General features: G+C 40.0%; 2 protein-coding genes across 2 annotated transcripts; both read left to right on the forward strand.

Moving 5' to 3' along the window:
* Window positions 1-266: 266 nt before the first annotated feature.
* On the forward strand, window positions 267-16,012 carry LOC109102305 (cluster 41 polyketide synthase-like). Its single transcript, XM_042721095.1, has 6 exons — window positions 267-274; window positions 387-540; window positions 786-946; window positions 1,120-1,326; window positions 15,186-15,367; window positions 15,471-16,012. Exons 3-6 carry the CDS (start codon window positions 841-843, stop codon window positions 15,798-15,800), a joined length of 825 nt encoding a protein of 274 aa, XP_042577029.1. The 5' UTR covers window positions 267-274; window positions 387-540; window positions 786-840; the 3' UTR covers window positions 15,801-16,012.
* An 897-nt stretch (window positions 16,013-16,909) lies between these two features.
* On the forward strand, window positions 16,910-20,166 carry LOC122136864 (mycocerosic acid synthase-like polyketide synthase). Its single transcript, XM_042721454.1, has 2 exons — window positions 16,910-16,940; window positions 17,019-20,166. Exons 1-2 carry the CDS (start codon window positions 16,910-16,912, stop codon window positions 19,598-19,600), a joined length of 2,613 nt encoding a protein of 870 aa, XP_042577388.1. The 3' UTR covers window positions 19,601-20,166.
* The last annotated feature ends 1,139 nt before the right edge of the window (window positions 20,167-21,305 follow it).

Genomic DNA, 21,305 nt, shown 5'->3' on the forward strand with positions numbered 1-21,305 from the left:
AACCAACATGACGAATACAAGCCTCTAAAGTTATTTTGCATAAAATACTTACAGCATGCATCATCTTTCTCAGAGAGAGAGAGACAGTGAATGCTTGGAAATAGTCCATTTAAGTGTGTAACTTTGTTTCTTTTTAATATGGTTTCCTCAGTACCTCAGTATTTATTTTATCTCAAAATAAACTAAAATCAAACACATCACAAGACAAGTATGAATGAGATATGATGCGAAAAAAAAATTTCTTTTCATCGCATCGCAATCCACTTTCCTGGAGGTAATTGTAAAGAATTTCTTTTTCTATTTCTATTAATACAATTTCTATTTCATTATTCCTTCATGTCATGATTTTAATATATTTGCATTGTATGTGTTCTCATCTGTTTTAGGCGAGGGACTTGAAAACTTCTGGAGAGTCCTCCTTCATGGAGAAAACTGTGCAGTTCAGATACCAAATGACAGGTTTAATCTCTCTCAATGGTATGATCCAAATGAGAGTAAAGCAGGAAAGACCTACACCGCAAAGGCAGCACTTATTAATGGGTCAGACTTCAATTCATTTGCCTTTATAAAAGAAATCAAAGGGGTGATGCCCTCTATTTTTAATCATTATGCTCCTTAATGTTCACATATGTTTGTAAAATAAATGGTCCAAATTTATTAATACATTGAAGACCAGAGGTTGAAATGCTTAATTTTAGGGATGACATGCTGAGCCCCATCTGTTTGGCCTCTCTTTGCATCAATTCAAAAACAATAAACACATCATTTACTTTTTTTCTGTGTAGACTGAATGAGTTTGACAACAAGTTCTTCGGCATTACTGATGCTGAAACGAACAATATGGACCCTCAGCACAAACTGTTGCTGCAGTGCACCTACAGGGCCCTTGAGGATGCTGGGATACCAATGGAGAAGGCCAGTGGAATGAGAACAGGAGTATTTTTGGGTAACATTTTAAATAATTGATATGTTCTTACTGTTATTGTCTGGGAGAAAATTTATGTGTTCAGTTTTTAATTTTAGTGGATTTCTATATACGTGCAATTATAATTGGATGGTAAATACCCTAGGAGCAATCTGTGGTTAATATACTGTGCTATTGTTTACTTGATTTTTCAGGCCTAATGAACAGGGACTTTGAGCTGGCAAGTATAAGGATCAATCCAAAACACATCGACCACACCGTCGGCACTGGTGTCGCTATGAGCATAGCTGCCAACCGCATCTCTTACATATTCAACTTCACTGGCCCCTCATTGTCCATTGACTGTGCCTGCTCCTCATCCCTTGTTGCCCTGCACATCGCTTGTCAAGCCATAAAACAAGGTAGTCTTCACAAATATGTACTGTATGTAAAACGTCTTGGTTACTATCATAACCCCCATTCCCCCAAAGACATTATGTCGACTGATATATAGGGTCTCACTTGGGAGCCTAGTCACCTCTGAATTTTACAAAAATGGGCAATGAAATTGGCGAGTGGAATTTGCATGCCGAGACACTTCCTTGGGCATACGGGTATATAAGCTGGTGGGCGTTCTTTTCTCATTCATTCAGGTTTTTGCTGAGGAGCCGAGACAGTGTCATGGCCATTCAGCGGGGGTAGTTCAAGGTTGTGGCAGGAGGGACATAATGTCTCCATTCCCTCCATCAGGGAATGAGGGTTACAACAGTGACCTATGCTTTTTCTTTCTGTCATTCACATTCAATGTTATGTCTACTGACATATGGGGTCTCTATGGAAAGAGCGAACAATCAATGAGCTGTGTTACGAGTGTTGGTGATGTGGATGCTAGCAAGTTGTTGTGTGCCAGTTGACAACTGTCCCCTGCAATTTTGGGGAACTGGAAGAGGATATTTTCTGGGTTTTCATGTCCCCACTGGTACCATCTAGCATGAAATCTCCTGGGCCCAGTGTTATATAAAGTATCCTATAAAGTAATCATTGTATAAAGTAAACTGCCATACTTCAGTAAAAGTACAGATACCTTTATGGAAATCGACTCAAGTAAAAGTTAAAATTGCTCATTAAAAAAATACTTAGTATTAAAGTAACTGATATTAAAACTACTTAAGAATCAAAAGTACAAGTACATTTTATAAATAATGGCACAGCTGATTGTATTGATGGCAACCTAAGTGAATATATATTATATAATATATAGATGTGTATTGGATATACAAGTTTATTAGGGATTATTCACAAAAAATACATATTTTTTCAGGGCAGTAGAAAAAAGTGAGGCTTACTGGTCAAAGATGTCCATAAGAGATAACACAGATTTTGATTTTTCATGGTGGATTTCTGATTGCCTGTTTTTAAATAATGCGATTCTGATACTGATTGCCAATTTTTTTATTTAATTATTTAATATATTTATTTTGTTTTGAGGAAGAGACAAGAAAGGATTACAATATGTTTACATGAACAAGATGTGTTTTCTCCTCAACTGCTTCTTTTACATGTGGGGTCCCCCGCAGCTCCATTTTGAGGCCTATTCTGTTCTCTCTGTATATGCTTCCCTTAGGACATATTTTTAGGAAATTTGGTATTACTTTTCATTGTTATGCAGATGATACGCACATTTATCTACCTTTGAAATTAAAAGATACTTGCTCTTTAGCGCCCCTATTGCAGTGTCTTGAGGAAATTAAGGCCTGGATGGCACTAAATTTCCTTAATTTTAATGAAAATAAAACAGAAGTTATACTGTTTACGCCGGGAGGTACTTGTGAGTCATCAGATTTGGACTTTGGTGAATTGAAACCACTTTTCAAACCCAAACAAAAAAATCATAGACTGTGATTTTAAATTGGACAAACAGATTAACTAGGTAGTTAAATCTTGTTTTTTTTTTCCAGTTGAGACAACTCACCAAGGTGAAATCTTTCCTGTCTTTTAAAAGACTTTCAAAGAATCAGAGAGGCGTTCATATTTTTATTTCAACTCAACTCTGGTATGGATGTTGCAATACCTCTATATAGGTATTAGTCAGGCCTGCTCTCTCTCCAGACTGCAGATGGTCCAGAATGCGGCAGCGCGCTTGCTGACAGGGTACATGAAAGCAGAAAAACACATCACCCCCGTTCTCGCCTCCTCTTCACTGGTTACTTATCCATTTTAGGATTCAGTTTAAGATTTTGGTATTTGTTTTTAAATCTCTTAATGGTTTAGCACCCTAAATATCTGTCCGACTTGATCAAGCTGTATGCTCCGCTAAGAGCACTTAGGTCTGCTGACCATTTGCTTTTAGTCATCCCAGGGGTAAAGTTGAAGAGCAGGGGTGACTGAGCATTTGCACAGTGGCGGCCCCGAAGCTCTGGAATAGTTTGCTCCTCTACATTAGACAGGCTCAAAACACTTGCTGTTTTTAAATCTAGCCTAAAGACTAATTTCTATAGTCTGGCATTTGATGCTACATAAGAGCTGCTATCTTTTATTGTCTTTTGTAACACCTCGCCAGCAGAGGGAGCCCTCCCCCGAGTATTGACTATGTGCCGCCGCTCGCTTTGCTTCCCAGGTTACTTCCTGTTTTGTGATATATTTAGTGAACCTGGCTAAACAGGCCGTTGCGAAGTATTGCCAGTCTACCTGCCTTACTGAGCCTTCTAATTCCATTGCCTTGTCTATCTAGTGTATGACCATTGCCTGCCTTATTCCGTTTACATTTTTTGGATTACCCCTTGCTTAGTTGTTTGGATTGTATTGCCTTTCTGGTTATGAACTTTGTCTGTCTCACGTTTATGCCTACTGTTTTGGACTTGTTTGCTGAGGATTTTATTAAACTACTGCACATGGATCCTAACTCGGCTTCTGCCTCGTTATACATAATACTTTGCCTGCGATGGATCTAGCGGAAGTTTCTAATCTGCAAGCAGCATTCGCTTACCAGAGCGATATTCTCAAAGGATACCAGGAACAGCTGGGTAATCTGCGAGCTGCTAACGACTATTTTACGCAGTATATCCAATCGCTACCACCCTCCATGCCAAAGAAGGTAAGCTTAGCTTTACCCAATAAATCTGACGGAACAGCTGAGCAGTGTAAAGGATTTCTCCGGCAAGTAGAATTTTTTTCCAAGCACCAAGGGGATGATTTAGAGTCTGATGACAAGAAATGTGATTTTCTCATGTCTCTGCTAACTGGTAAAACGATCGATTGGATCACGCCGGCTGATACACAACCTCAAAGTTAATGCTGTTGACAATAAACCCATTGGAGATGGAATTACTCAACAAACTCTGCCTATGCAACTTCAAGTAGGATTATTTAATCTAGAAAACATTTCATTCTATGTGATAGATTCCCCCCGCCTTGAAATTATCCAAGAATACCTCTGGTTATCTGTTCACGACCCAGTCATCTCCTGGCATCATTGTGAGATTGCACAATGGTCACAGTTCTGCTATTCCTGCTGTCTCCACCCCATAGTTACCAAGTCTTGTCTATCCACAAGTATTGAAAGCCCCAACTCCAAATCAGTCACCATCCCATCGTGCTACCAGAAGTATCAAGGGGTCTTCAGTAAGACTAAAGCTACTCAACTACACCCTCATCGTTCCTGGGATTGTGCCATAGATCTCCTACCCAACGCGATGCCTCCAAAAAAGTAAGATCTATCCCCTATCACGCCCGGAAACCCAGGCAATGGAGGAATACATAGAGGACGCTCTCAGTTCAGGATTCATTCGTCCATCCACTTCCCCAGCGGCGGCAGGCTTCTTCTTTGTGGAAAAGAAAGATGGAGGACTTCGGCCTTGCATTGATTACCGTGGTTTGAACAATGTCACAGTAAAATTTTGTTATCTACTACCCTTAGTGTCTGCTGCCCTGGAACAACTCAGAGAGGCAACAATTTACACCAAATTAGACCTGCGGAGTGCCTACAACCTTATCAGGATCAAAAAGGGTGATGAATGGAAAACAGCATTTTTGACCACCAGGGGGCACTCTGAATACCAGGTTATGCCGTATAGGTTAGCTAATGTACCAGCAGTCTTTCAATCTTTTATCAACGAGATGGATGGTTCCAAGATTTCTGCAGTTACTGAATGGCCCCAGCAAACCACAATCAAGGTACTTCAGCGCTTTCTAGGGTTTGCCAACTTCTATTGACCCTTTATCCACAATTATAGCATGATTGCAGCACCGCTAACCTCTATGCTGAAAGGTAAACCTTCAAAGTTAGAATGGTCTGAAAACACCACACTAGCCTTCATCAAACTCAAGGACAGTTTCACAACCTCACCCATTCTCAAAAATCCAGATCCCAACCTGCCGTTTGTCCAAGAAGTTGATGCTTCAGATAGAGGAATTGGTGCCGTACTCTCTCAACGCCATGGACAGCCAGGAAAGCTCCACCCATGTGCCTATTTCTCAAGAAAACTCACTGATGCTGAACGCAACTATGACGTGGGCAATAAAGAACTCCTATAAACTATCTATGAAAGCTACCATAAAAGAATGGAGACATTGGCTAAAGGGTTCCACTCACCCATTCCAGGTACTCACAGACCATAAGAATCTTGAGTACGTCAAGAGTGCCAAGAGACTAAATCCTTGTCAAGCAAATCACAAGATTCCAATTTACCGTAACATACCGACCTGGTAGTAAAAACAGTAAGGCCGATGCCCTATCCAGGCAACATGATCATCCCCAAACAGAATCCAAGCCAGAATCTATTCTACCTCCATCAGTTATCATTGTGCCCGTTACATGGGATCTGATGGATGAGATCCAAATAGAGCAACAGAATGAACCCACGCCACAAGGTTGTCCCCCCAACAAGCACTACGTACCTGGAAATCTTCGTTTAAGGGTCATGCAATGGGACCATACATTACTTTGCTCAGGCCATCCAGGTATCTCAAGAACGCTCCATCTCATGCAAAATTTATTCTGGTGGCCATCAATGATTAAGTATGTGGCTAACTATGTAAAGTCCTGCTTATTCTGTGCCCAGTCTAAAACACAAAGAATTACCCTCTGGTTTGCTACAACCTTTGGCCATTCCCCAACGCCCATGATCACACCTTTCAATAGACTTTATCACCAATCTACTTCCGTCGAATAAATTCACTACAATTCTAATTATCATTGATCGCTTTTCAAAAGTATGCCATCTCATACCGATGAAAGCGCTCCCCCCTGCCATAGAAACCACTCTAGCGCTGTTCCACCATGTTTTCAGAGCTTATGGCATACCCAAAGATATTGTTTCAGACAGAGGAACAGAGTTCACCACACAAGTGTGGAAGGCCTTTTGCGGACAACTGGACATCAACGTCAGCTTAACTTCTGGATATCATCCTAAGTCTAACGCTCAAGTGGAGAGATTGAACCAAGAAATTGGCAGGTATTTACGGTCATACTGTGGTCGCGAACAGTGTCGTTGAGTTTCTACCATGGGCAGAGTATGCGCAGAACTCTTTAAGACATTGTTACGTTCCCAGTTAGTCTAGGGTTAGAGGAATGGGTAACAGAATAAAAAAGGTGATGTGTGGAGGCAGCAAGGTTCAAATTCCAACCCCAGAGCTTTAACGAAGGCCAACAATCAACTCAATATCAAAAACAAAGTTCTTTTATTTTACAAATATGGGAGGATGTCAAAACTTCAAGAGGGGGCAAGGCCAACATAACAAACAAAAACCCTATAACTATTTGGGAGAAACTAACAAAGAACAGAAAAGAAAAATACATTAAAATAAGCTAACTTCCTAACTGGCATAAACAGGAGAAAAACATGATAAAGAAAATGGCACCCACCTCTCTACTAACACACCCCCAATAAATTAACAATATAAGCTTAATAGGTAACAAACAATAACATAAGTACGGACAAACAGATAACTTCAAAACAAACCAAATTCCTTGTCGTAGGCTCCAGTTACCACAAGAGTGTTAACACAATAACACTGTACAGGAATCAATCAACAAAGTATCAGCTAATAAAGCTTGTTGGTTTGAGAATAGAATCCTCATGATGCAGCCTTCACACACACCTTGTGCTGTGCAATGGTGCGTCTTAAATCCTCATGGCTTCCCCTCCTCCTGCAATCCCATCAGATCACCAATCATTGGAATCAGGTGGCAGCCTTTACCTCCTGCTTATGGGAAGTAAAAAGGTAGAGAGAGAAACAGGGAGAAAACAAAACAAATACGTCCTTGGACGTAACAACATTCTTCAACTGGTCTCACCCCATTTCAATGTCTGCTTGGATATCAACCCCCCATGATTCCGTGGTCAGGAGAACCATCTATGGTACCTGCAGTCGATGACTGGATTCGTCGTAGTGAGAGGGTGTTGGACAGTGCTCCTGTACGTCTCCAAAGGGCTGTCCGGAACCAGGAGATCCAGGCCAATAGATGACGTCATCCACACCTTCCTAACAACGTGGACAGAGGGTCTGGCTCTCCACACGGGACCTCAAACTGCGGCTACCAAGCAGGAAGCTCAGCCCAAGGTATGCTGGCCCATTTAAAATCATAAGACAGATTAATGAGGTTACATTCCAGTTGGAGCTGCCTGCTAATTATTAGAGGCAACCACTGCATCATGATCAAAACAAAGAAGTAGACTGAGCAGTTTGATTTACATTAAACTGTATCATTTCAAAATCTGAATCAAAAATACAATGGTCTGACTTTGGCTTTGTGAAATTATGCAATATAAAACATCTACACAAAACAAAAGCAGCAGATGGGCTGAATGAGACGCAAATTCACTCTCTGACAGCAGGTGGCACTTAAGGAACAGCAGCAACACAGCATTTACTTCCTTTATAAATTTTATTATAAATGCATTATACAGAGAAAATGCCACCTAAACTTTCTGAAGACAGTCAGTTCCCCTCAAAGGTACATTCATATGAAACCTCCACCCCCAATTCAATATTTTGATATTCTTCCAATATTTTGTGCATCTTGAACAATGAACTGCTCTGCCAGTACAGTATTTTCTCCTATTTGCATCGGTCTTCAGCATCTCTGGCCACTGTTAATGTCCTGTTCATAGAGTGTAATATTTCAAGACAAATTACATTTTGGAAAATTACTGAAATGCAGTTTGTTTGCAAGTCTAAAGATTGGCCGATATAAAGCAAAAACCAGCCGGTTCCGATTTATGGACGGTTGACTGGTGCATCTCTGATGGCCATATAATGCATGTTAACTTGTAAAAACACGCTTTTCATCTTTTTCATCACAATTTTTTCATTGCTACCATGGCCCCTCTAGGATTACATTCTTGGAAAGGTGGGAGGGTTCTGTCACATGTCTTATCACACCCAACTTCACAATCATATTGCACATTAACACAATTTCATAATATTGCTCAAGCCTAAAACATATTTACCTTGATAAAACACAGATTAAAACTTACATGAATAATGTCTTCAATTTAGATCCACAGTGGAGATCCATGCACTGTTTGGTGTGCTGGTGCTTCCCGATTTTTTTATTCAGATTTGTGATTTGCAAAACAAATCATTTACTACACCTCTTCGCTAACCAGTTTGACAAATTTTAAAAAGAACGCGCATCACACTTCTGTTAATCAATGTGCACTGGCTACCAATAACTGCTCGCATAAAATTCAAGCTATTCATGTTTGCCTACAAAACTACCACTGGCTTCACCCCTTTACCTAAATGCACTATTTCAGACTTGTGTGCCCTCTAGAAGCTTGCATCCTGCAAGTGAACAGTGCTTTATTGTGCTATCCTAAAGAGGCACAAAATCACTTTCACAGCTTTTTACATTAAATGTTCCCTGCTGGTGGAATGTCCTGCCCAACTCAATCTGTCCTTAGCATCTTCAAGAATCAGCTAAAAACACATCTATGCCATCGTTATTTGACCCTCTAACTCTAACACTCTCTATTCTAGTTCTATTTTATTTATTTGGTTTCTTTATTTAAAAAAGACCCACTTGACCCTCTATCACTTGCACTCTCTACTTGTTTTCTAACTGCTTGTTTTTCTAAAAAACAACAACAAAAAATAAACCCTAACACTAAATTTCTATATTCTTTTTCTATTCTATCTACTTGTTTTATTTGTATGTATATTTATATAGATATATACACACACACACACACACACACACACACACACACTATGCATATATATTAAAAAGATACTGTGTTAGGCTAACCGAGACTTGTTACTTGCATAGTATTTGCATTTTATTACTCTTTTGTTGGTTTTGACTGCTTCTATTGTCCTCATTTGTAAGTCACTTTGGATAAAAGCATCTGCTAAATGATTAAATGTAAATGTAAATTCAAAGGAACTGAATTGAATCAAAAGATTCATTTCCGAACTGGATATCACTTTGACCGATCAGCAAAGATTGCTTTGTGTTTTTTGCACTTTGCAGTTGCAAATGTAATGAAAGGGCCAGGAGAAATGTATCAGAATAGAAGTATAATTTTTTCCTTTAATTTGTAGTAAAGTAAAAAAAGAAGTCAGCAAAAATATTTATACCCAAGTAAAGTACAAATACCAAAAATCTGTACCTGAGTACCGTAACGAAGTATTTGTACTCTGTGTACTATACATCGCTGCCTGTGCTGGTCTTGTCCGGCACAAAGCCTCCTGTGCCCCTGTTTGTGTTGTTCGTTGTATCTTGGTTTGGTTTGGTTCTGGTCCTGATTTTGTTCCTGATCTAGTTTTCTTGTGTTTGCCTGGGGTCTGTTCTTCGTACATCGCTAACTCAGTTAGCTGGATTAGATTGTTCATGTCATAGCAACAGGTCTGTAAGCTTAAACCTGCTCATGTAAACAGGATTGGATTGCATCTTTTTTTTTTTTTTTATCTGTCCCACCCACTGCTACTTTATTACAAGATTCAGGAACAATAATTAAAATAATAATAAAAAAATAATTTGAAATTATGCAGATATCTTGACTCTTAAGAAAGTTTAATTAATTGCTAATTACGACATAGAAATAAAAATTTAAAACCTGTACAAATATTAGAAATCATAATATAATATGAATAGTTGATCATGTAAAATGCAGTTTTTATTAATGCAGTTTTGTTTGTTTGGCTGTTTCCTTATAAAGATCCAGAAATTCATCAAGCTTTTCGTCAGGTGTCTTTTTTAATTATATGATGTCATTACGTTGCTGTCCTGATGCCAGCCAGTCGCTGCATTGCTGATTGTGGTCTCGAGTATCGATACATCTGCCCTTTCCGGGGAACACTAGAACGTGCACTAATCTTAGACAAATTAATCCAGATATTTCACAGGCAATTTCCCCACTGCATTCAAGCAGGCTCGGGTAACCCCACTGCTTGAAAAACCGACACTAGATGCTTCACTTGTTGAGAGCTACAGACTCGTCTCTCTCCTTCCGTTCATATTAAAATCACTTGAACATGTTGTTTTCAATCAAGTGTCTTCCTTCTTCTCACAGAACAACCTGCTAGACAATAACCAATCCGGATTAAAAAGTGGCCTTTCAACTGAAACCACCTTGCTTTCGGTCACTGAAGCACTACGGAGTGCAAGAGCTGAGTCCAGATCTTGAGTTCTCATTCTGCTAGATCTATCTCCTGCATTCGACACTGTTAATCATCAAATAATTCTGTCCACCCTCTCATTGCTGGGCATCACCGGAACTGCACCAAACTGGTTTGAGTCTTAACCCACAGGTAGGTCCTTCAAGGTGTCTTGGGGAGGAGAGGTATCCAAATCACATCAACTGCTCATAACTGGGATCCATCATTCAGGCACATGGTTTTCCTAACATTGCTACGCTGATGACACTCAGCTCTACCTCTCATTTCAACCAGATGATCCAACAGTACCTACTCGGATCTCAAAACTGCCTGACGGACATCACCTGCAACTCAACCTGGCAAAGACTGAGCTTCTCATCCTCCCAGCCACTCAATACTTTACCATCCAACTGGGCTCATCAACCATAATCCCATCGGGTTGGGGTGATCTTTGATGATCAGCTGACCTTTAAAGATCATATTGCAAAACAGCACGATCATGCAGGTTTGCACTACACAACATCAGAAAGATCAGACCCTTCCTAACAGAACATGCAACACAGCTTCTCGTCCAGGCCCTTGTCATTTCTAGGCTGGACTATTGCAATGCTCTTCTGGCTGGACTCCCAACATGTGCAATCAGAACTCTGAAAGTTCAAGTCATTGGTGCTTGCCAACAGAACAGCCACGGGCTCCGCACCCTCCTACCTCCACTCTCTTCTAAGCATCTACATCCCTTCCAGAAGCCTGCGGTTGGTAATTGAGCGGTGGCTCGTGGTCCCATTGCAGAGAGGCATAAAATCTGTCTCCAGGATGTTCTCTTTCACCATACCCTGTTGGTGGAATGACCTACCTGACTCCATCCGGATAGCCAAATCCTTCACAATCTTCAAGAAACAACTGAAAACTCATATTTTCCATGAGCATCTAACTGCCTCCTTTATATATATATATATATATATATATATATATATATATCTATATATATATATACGCTTTGGATAAAAGCGTCTGCTTTCGATTCCCCGGGAACACATGATAGGTAAAAATTGATAGCCTGAATGCACTGTAAGTCGCTTTGGATAAAAGCGTCTGCTAAATGCATAAATTTAATTTTTTAATTTTAATTTAATATACAGTGGGTACGGAAAGTATTCAGACCTCCTTAAATTTTTCACTCTTTGTTATATTGCAGCCATTTGCTAAAATCATTTAAGTTCATTTTTTTCCCTCATTAATGTACACACAGCACCCCCATATTGACAGAAAAACACAGAATTGTTGACATTTTTGCACATTTATTAAAAAAGAAAAACTGAAATATCACATGGTCCTAAGTATTCAGACCCTTTGCTCAGTATTTAGTAGAAGCACCCTTTTGATCTAATACAGCCATGAGTCTTTTTGGGAAAGATGCAACAAGTTTTTCACACCTGGATTTGGGGATCCTCTGCCATTCCTCCTTGCAGATCCTCTCCAGTTTCTGTCAGGTTGGATGGTAAACGTTGGTGGACAGCCATTTTCAGGTCTCTCCCAGAGATGCTCAATTGGGTTTAACTCAGGGCTCTGGCTGGGCCATTCAAGAACAGTCACGGAGTTGTTGTGAAGCCACTCCTACATTATTTTAGCTGTGTGCTTAGGGTCATTGTCTTGTTGGAAGGTGAACCTTCGGCTCAGTCTGAGGTCCTGAGCACTCTGGAGAAGGTTTTCATCCAGGATATCCCCGTACTTGGCCGCATTCATCCTTCCCTCGATTGCAACCAGTCGTCCTGTCCCTGCAGCTGAAAAACACCCCCACAGCATGATGCTGCCACCACCATGCTTCACTGTTGGGACTGTATTGGACAGGTGATGAGCAGTGCCTGGTTTTCTCCACACATACTGCTTAGAATTAAGGCCAAAAAGTTCTATCTTGGTCTCATCAGACCAGAGAATCTTATTTCTCTGTTTTTTAGCAAACCTCCATACGGCCTTTCATGTGTCTTGCACTGAGGAGAGGCTTCCGTCGGGCCACTCTGCCATAAAACCCCGACTGGTGGAGGGCTGCAGTGATGGTTGACTTTCTACAACTTTCTCCCATCTCCCGACTGCATCTCTGGAGCTCAGCCACAGTGATCTTTGGGTTCTTCTTTACCTCTCTCACCAAGGCTCTTCTCCCCCGATAGCTCAGTTTGGCCGGACGGCCAGCTCTAGGAAGGGTTCTGGTCGTGCCAAACGTCTTCCATTTAAGGATTATGAAGGCCACTGTGCTTTTAGGAACCTTAAGTGCAGCAGAATTTTTTTTGTAACCTTGGCCAAATCTTCACCATAACACAATTCTGTCTCTGAGCTCTTCAGGCAATTCCTTTGACCTCATGATTCTCATTTGCTCTGACATGCACTGTGAGCTGTAAGGTCTTATATAGACAGGTGTGTGGCTTTCCTAATCAAGTCCAATCAGTATAATCAAACACAGCTGGACTCAAATGAAGGTGTAGAACCATCTCAAGGATGATCAGAAGAAATGGACAGCACCTGAGTTAAATATATGAGTGTCACAGCAAAGAGTCTGAATACTTAGGACCATGTGATATTTCAGTTTTTCTTTTTTAATAAATGTGCAAAAATGTCAACAATTCTGTGTTTTTCTGTCAATATGGGGTGCTGTGTGTACATTAATGAGGGGAAAAAATTAACTTAAATGATTTTAGCAAATGGCTGCAATATAACGAAGAGTGAAAAATTTAAGGGTGTCTGAATACTTTCTGTACCCACTGTATATATATAAATCCATTTCTTCATTTTATCTGTTCTCTTACTATCCTTATCCCTTCCTGTCCTAGCTTTTACTACATTGAATGATGACTAAAACTCTGTATAACATGCACTTGTCATGTTTATTGCCAACTGGCGGTAAATCGCTTGTTGCATTTCTCAATTGTAAGTCCCTTTGGATAAAAGCGTCTGCCAAATGAATAAATGTTAAATGTAAATGTAATATTTTAATTAAATCTGCAAATTTTTTTGAAGAACCAAATTGGCCAGAGATCAGTTATTACAATTAGAAGATCCAGAATCTTTCAAATCATCTCAGATGTATTATATGTCTTGTCTCAGATGTATCTCACTTGCTTACCCCTGTGTATTCAAGGGGCTTTACACAACACCATTTTCAACTAAAAACATGTAACTTTTTTAATGTGTTTTGGCCGCTTATTTACACAACAATGAAGCATTGGGTGCCTAAAAATGCAAGCTTTTGAAAACAGATTGCAGTGCACATTTTTGAAAATGGCAGCCCTGTCATCTACATGTAAACAACAAAGATACAAATTATTTGTTTATTTAATGATGAGTATTATTTGTTTATTCTATAAGTGTTTTTAATAGATTGTGGATACCTGTCAATGGAGATCAATTTGACATGTTGTCATCTGTACAAAGGAAAACATCTCCATTTTTAGTGCAATGTTGTTGTGTAAATGTACCATAAGTCCTGAGTTTCCCTTGTTATTTTTTTCTCTTCTACGGCTATAATAGTTGATTGATCTGTTCTTGTGTGCTAAACATCCTGAGTGTTTTTTATTTATTGTTTATTTAAGTTTTGCTGCTACTAGATCCTGCATTTACTCATCCTTGCAACCAAGTGTGACAATCAATGTAAGTTTTAAGTTATCAGTTGTCAGTCACTTGAGCTGAATAATGACACTTGTCCTGTTAGAGCAGCTTTACAGCAGAATTTGAATGTATTTGTGTTTCTATTGTAAAGCTGCTTGACACAATACGCATTTTATAAAGTGCTATAGAAATACAGGTGACGACTTTATTTGACTTAATGTTAACATGAAATCAAAATTGATCCTTTTTATTTGTATTTGTATGGATGGTGTCCTATAGTGAAAAAGTCATCAATGCATTTATTTTAGTAACATTTTTGGCATTGTAATTTAACTGAAATTTCATAACTTGCTCTTCCTGTGACATATGCAAGATCGTGCTGCAGTTAAATCAGTCGCTTTCAGATCCTGCCTCCATTCCAGTATACAACACTCACTTTTCACAATCCACTCAACAATTGATTGATAAAATTAAATCCTGCCCTATATTGTTTTCTTGTAAGATAGCCAGTTCACTTAGAAATGCATCACAGTACAGTAATACAATTTGTTGGAACCATTTTAATCCAATTTTAAATGGGACTCTGGGCCGGGAAAATCATGTCCAGTGCATTTAGTGTGTACAACTTATTGGCCTTAAATTTAAGCACAATCTACCAATTGCTGATCACAGGATTAATACAGCAAATTAATATCAAATATGGAATTTGTCCTCTGCATTTAACCCATCCAAGTGCACACACACACAGTAGTGAACACACACACCCAGAGCATTGGGCAACCATTTTTACTGAGGCACCCAGGGAAAAATTGGGGGTTTGGTGCCTTGCTCAAGGGCACCTCAGTTGTGGTTATTGAGGAACCTACAATTCCTGCCAGTAATGAGACTCAAACCTGCGACTATAACACCATTACTGCATACCAGACAGCAAAAAAAAGTATCAATTATTGTAGCAGTATTATTGTAATCTGTAATTAAGTATGATTTGTCTATTACCTACCTGATTTGTGTCTTAAAAATCACCTTTGAGTACACTAGCATATCATTTGTAATGTCTGGCTGTCTGTGTTTCACTCAACAGGAGACTGTGAAATGGCCGTGTGTGGGGGTGTGAGCTGTATTTTGGAGCCAGTTATATTTGTGTCTCTCTCCAAGGCAAAAATGATCTCCTCTGATGGCACCAGTAAACCTTTCAGCAGCAAAGCAGATGGATATGGGAGAGGTGAAGGCTGTGGGATTATTCTTCTGAAGCCTTTGAAAAAAGTAAACAAAAAGATTGTATAACATAAACACATCATCATCACAACAATGCACCATACAATAAAGTACTAAAATCAAAAAACATAAGTTGTCTATATTTTGACAGGCACTCGAGGACCATGATCACATTTGGGGCATCATTTGCAAAACTGCAGTAAATCAGGATGGCCACAGTGTTAGTCCAATAACCAAACCATCCATGGTACAACAGGAGGAGCTGCTTAAAAAAATCTACTCAACAGAGACTGATCTGACTAGTGTCCAGTACATAGAAGCTCATGGGACTGGGACTCCAGTTGGAGATCCAGTAGAGGCAGGTAGCATCTCAAAGTCATTGCCAAAGCAAGACCTAAAAAGTCAGGGCCACTCATCATTGGTTCTGTTAAGAGCAATATTGGACACACAGAATCTGCCGCAGGTGTTGCAGGGCTCATAAAGGTTCTCTTGATGATGGAGCACAAAACTATTGTGCCGTCATTGTTCTACTCCATGGAAAACTCCAGCATAGACATCGAATCTCTCAATATGAAAATCCCCACCACGGCAGAAAAATGGGTCAGAGACGGCAGATCAGGGAGGTTTGCAGGAATCAATAACTTTGGTTTTGGTGGAACAAATGCACATGCAGTTGTCAGACAATATGTGCAGTCAAAAAAGCCAAATGTTCAGCTGATTAGCAAATCCCATCAGTATTTTGTCATCTCTGCAGCCTCTGAAAAATCTATAAAAAAAATTATTGAAGATACAGCAGAACAGATCAGAGCAGGGAAAACATCAAATCTGCAGGCTTTATTGTACACATCTGCATGTAGAAGAAGTCATTTAAAACACAAATACAGGAAAATAGTTCAAACATCATCGTTGACAGAACTGCAAGAGAAACTTACTGCTTCTGTACAGAAAAAGCTTGTACCATCAAAGACAGACTCCAAGCTTGTTTTTGTGTTTTGTGGAAATGGTGTTACATATCATGGCATGTGCAAGCAGCTCCTAAAACAAGAGCCAGTTTTCAGAGAGGAAATCATTAAGATTGAAACTCTTTTGCAAAGCTATAGAAGTCTGAATCTGATAGAGATGCTGGAAAGTGAATCTGAGAAAAGTACAGAGCCATCTGATCCAAAGATTGTCCAGCCTCTTCTGTTTGCTATTCAGGTAGCTGTTGTCAAACTTCTGAAACACTGGGGCATTAGTCCTGATGCTGTTTTGGGGCACTCTATTGGAGAAGTCGCTGCAGCTCATTGTTCTGGTTTGTTGTCACTTGAAGACTCAGTGAAAATAATCCACTATCGCAGTTCTTTGCAAAGCACTGTGACAGGAGGGAAGATGCTGGTAGTCAGTAATATGGCTGTTTCTGAAGTCTTGAAAACTCTTCCTTCTTATTCGGGAAGGGTTTGCCTGGCTGCTTATAACAGCCCACAGTCATGCACCCTCTCAGGAGATGCAGATGACATTGACAGATTGCATCAGAATTTGAGCATCTCAGCCAGAGGAACTGAACTGTTCCTTCACATTTTGGATGTACCTGCAGCATATCACAGTCACAAGATGGATCCCATTGTATCCAAAGTGAAAGAGAGTATAGGCTCATTGCAGGCACATAACTTGGAGACAGAACTGTTCTCAACAGTGACCGGTGTAAGTTTGTGTTCCTCAGATTTTATTACTGGTGAATATTGGGCACGGAATATCAGAGAGCCAGTTGAATTTGAACAAGCTGTGAAGTCTGCAGTTAAAAACAAAAGGAATGTGATATTTGTTGAAATTGGTCCAAGAAGATCTTTGCAGAGGTACATCACTGAGACTCTGGGAAATGACTTTACTGTGATTCCCTCAGTGCAGCCTGATAAAGATCACGAGACAATGCTTGCTGTTGTTTCCAAACTGTTTGAGTTTGGGCTCAGAGTGGACTGGGAAATGTTATACAAAGGTTTTGAGACTGAACCAATTCCCTACCCACGATACCAGTTTGATGATGTGAAGAGTGATGTCTTCGCTTCACATTTGCAGTCGAATGGGCCTACTAGCAACCATCCAGTAGTTACACAAATTGGCACAGGCAGTTCAATGTTCAGCTGTGATTTATCCTCTGAATCTGTGGCCTTCCTGCAGGACCACAAGCACGGTGGGGTTGCCATCATTCCTGGTGCATTTTATGCAGAGTTGGGTTTAGCAGCTTACATGGCATATGCAAAACCTAAAGTTCCACTAAGTTCCCTGCAGCTCAGTGTAACATTCCAGAGTCCATACATTTTCACCCAGAAGGCCCCAGAAATAAACATACAGCTGGATCATTCAGATCATTTGGATGATAACACATGTAACTTCAAAATACAGTCTACTTCTGCAGTCTATGCATTTGGCACAGTAGAAACAAAACCAGGTAGAATGCCTGAAGAACAATTCATTTCATTAGACTGTATTTCCAAAAGATGCACATTCCACGTGACTACTGAAGAACTCTACAAACATCTAAGTCAAACAGGATTTGAATATGGGTCTGTCTTCAGAAATAAGGCAGATATTTTTTGTGGAGAAGAATTTAGAGAGGTTATATCTGTTGTGAAGGTCCCAAAGGAATTACTGCCTCAATTACATGACTATCATGTTCACCCTGTGGTCTTGGATTACGTCATGCAAATTGTTCCAGTAACTATAGTGAATGATGTATCATCAAGACCTCAATTTCCTGCACAAATAGGAAGCCTGACTGTATTTGAACCATTGCAAGAGGAGATGGTTGTATATCTGAGAGCAGTACATGTGGGAGAAGATGATTTTGACATTTGTGGCTGCTTAGCCAACAAACAGGGTAGGGTGTTGGTTGAACTCAGCTATGTGAAGATCAGAATGCTAGGAAGTCGTTCCCAAGTAGTCAAAGAGTACTTCTTCCATAACAATCTCAGTATCATCTCTGAAGTTGCTCAATTTGATACACAGATGAAGGCACTGGTATTTTCTGACCAGGTAGGAATTTCTAAAGCTTTGCAACAGTACTTGGACCCAAAATCTAGGTATGTGTCTCCTTCAAAAGCTAACACACTGTTAGAAGATGGAGTTGAACTCCTTTTGTCAAAACTGAATATTTCAAGTGTAAAGAAAAACTTCCAGGAAATTTTGTTCATTTGGAGTGATGCAGATTTAACCTCTCTCGAATCAGAGAAGGTCTTGGACAGCATGGCAGGGTGTTGTGAGGTTTTCAGAAAGATTGTCAGATATCTTAAGACACTTCGTTTTCCAGGTGATATCAGAGTAATAACCTATAGGTGCTCTGAGACCTTAGTGGACTGCATCAACCCTGGGTTTGTTCTGTCAGGCATGACAAGAGCATGTGCAGCTGAGCTGCCACAACTTTCCTTCCAGATGATTGACATGGGTTCTGCCTCTTTTGAAGACATCAGAGCTTTGGTTCAGGTCCTCAGGTCTTACCCCTGTCACAAATATCCAGAGCTAGTAGTGAAGGAAGGCAAAATTCTCAAACCTGAAATCACCCACACACCATTGCCAACGATGGCAATCTCTTCAACAAATATCCACATGTTGCATGATCAAGTCTTTATGTTGCAAACATCTGACCCACATATAATGACAAATCTGTCAGCAACACAAGTGGATAATTCAGTTGAACTTAAACAAGGAAAAAACATTGAGCTTCACCTCAAAAAAATCTGCGTTCATTCATCAGACTACTTTCCAGTCAGCATTTCTGACCTGAATTATGGTCAGACATTGTATTGGAACAAGCACACAAATGAAAACCATAAGCTCTTAGCCCTTGACTTCAGTGGCACTGTCACAGCAGTAGGTAAAGATGTCAGTAAATTTAAAGTTGGTGATCACGTTGTGTCTTGTTACCCGGTGGCTGCCACCACTAAAGTAGTTCTCCCAGCAGCTGTTTGCTGTAAAGCAAAAAGGCTTTCATTCCTAAATGAAATCCCTTGTGTCTCTTATATGGTCTTAGCTTGGGAGATCTTGCACGAGGCTTTACCCAGGGCTAAACAGCAAAGGAAACTGGGTATTTTCTCCACTGTCCCTGACTCAGCTTTGATGACTGTTTTAATTGCTATTGCAAACAGATCAGGTTGGAATGTCAGAGTGAGCATGCAGGCTGATCAGCTTTCTGGTGATTTTAGTGAGGTTGTGGGAGCTGTTCTTCTTCCTCCTTATAATGTAAAAACTGCTGAAATAGCTAGCAGTGTTACAGGCATCAAATACATTGTGTTTGTCTGTGACAACTAGACAGATTTTCCATTGAATTCAACAACATTTAGTGGTACAAATGAGGAGGTCTACTACCATGTCCTCTGCATGTCGAAAATAATGCAGAAATCCTCTCTGCAAACCCAAATGCCACAAATCTACCGTTGGCTGATATCTATGGATTTGGGCAGAAAGTCGTTGTCTTTGGATGCAACAGCTGTTCAAAGAGTGAAATCTCAAGACATTGATCTTTTGTCTGTAAAAGAATCTGAATCATACTTCAGATGCCAGATCGTACCCATAATAGTCCTGAACAGTGAAGCCAAGGACCAGCTGTCTGACATTCCAGTGATGCCCAAGCACTGTCTATTCCAGAAAGATTCAGTCTATATTGTCACCGGTGGTCTAACGGGATTGGGCTTTGAGACAGTAAAGTTCATCGCTCAGAAAGGAGGAGGAAAAATTGTTATTCTGTCTAGAAGTAATCCAAACTCTAGGATGCAACAAGAGATAAGTCAAGTCAGTAGCCAATGGGATTCAGTCATTAAATCTCTCCCATGTGATGTTTCAATTTCTGAGCAAGTGGACCAGATGATTGTTAATATTGAAAACTATTTCCATCCAGTCCCATTAAAGGGGTATTCCACAGTGCGGTTGTCCTGCATGATGGGCTGATTGAACGTCTTGACAGGTCTCTTTATGAGAAAGTCATGAGGCCAAAGGTGAATGGAGTGATTAACCTTCATCGTGCAACCTTACAATGCAATCTGGATTACTTTGTGTGTTATTCCTCCATCTCTGCCTTCATTGGCAATCCCGCACAAACAAATTACGCTGCAGCTAATACGTTCATGGACACTTTCTGTCAGTACCGCAGAAACATTGGGCTTTCTGGACAGTCCATTAATTGGGGGGCTTTGAATCTTGGCCTTCTTCTGAACAAAGTCCATTTCCAAAGATTTCTGGAGGCAAAGGGAATCATGCTTTTGGAGATTCCAGAAATCCATGAAAGTCTTGAGCAGTGCCTTTTGATCAACAAGCCTCAACAGGTTGTATGCAGGTTCGATTTTAAAAAAAGCTGGAATAACATCCTTAGTCAGAACAAATCACTGAGTGTACGCTTGTACAAAATAGCACAGGAAGCCATCATTAAAACTGGAGTGATCATGTCTAGACCTGAGCAACCCATGACATCCTCCTCACCACGTGATTATCTGCAGCTCATGATTAGTGAAACAGCTGGTGTTGAGATGGACGAGCTGAATGATGATGTTAAACTTTTCGATTTGGGCATTGACTCAATGTTAGCCATGACTCTGCAGAATGTTCTCTTTACTGATAGAGGTGTGAATGTCCCTCTAGTGACTCTGCTGGATCCGAATAGCACATAGTTAACGCTCATCAAAATCCTGGAGCAGAACTGTGTAGAGGAATATCAGAATGATGATGAGAGCAATTCCACATACTTATAAAGGTGATTTGTATTTCTCCACAGAAGTCTTTTAGTATCCTCAGAACAAATAAGATTTTTAGGAAATTCATGAAATTTTGGAGTGAAATGGGTGTATAGTCAAGTAACGTAGTATAAAATTGTGGTACTAAGCAATGGATCTAAATTTAATTATTCCTTTTGAATTAGGTATTTGGCAGACATTCCACCAAACTCTATTGTTTCTCAGTGACATTCTTCTGGATTCCTGCATCCTCTGTATTAACATCACATATAATTATGATCAATTAGATT

This window comes from Cyprinus carpio, chromosome B3 (assembly GCF_018340385.1).
Source record: "Cyprinus carpio isolate SPL01 chromosome B3, ASM1834038v1, whole genome shotgun sequence".
Taxonomy (NCBI): domain Eukaryota; kingdom Metazoa; phylum Chordata; class Actinopteri; order Cypriniformes; family Cyprinidae; genus Cyprinus; species Cyprinus carpio.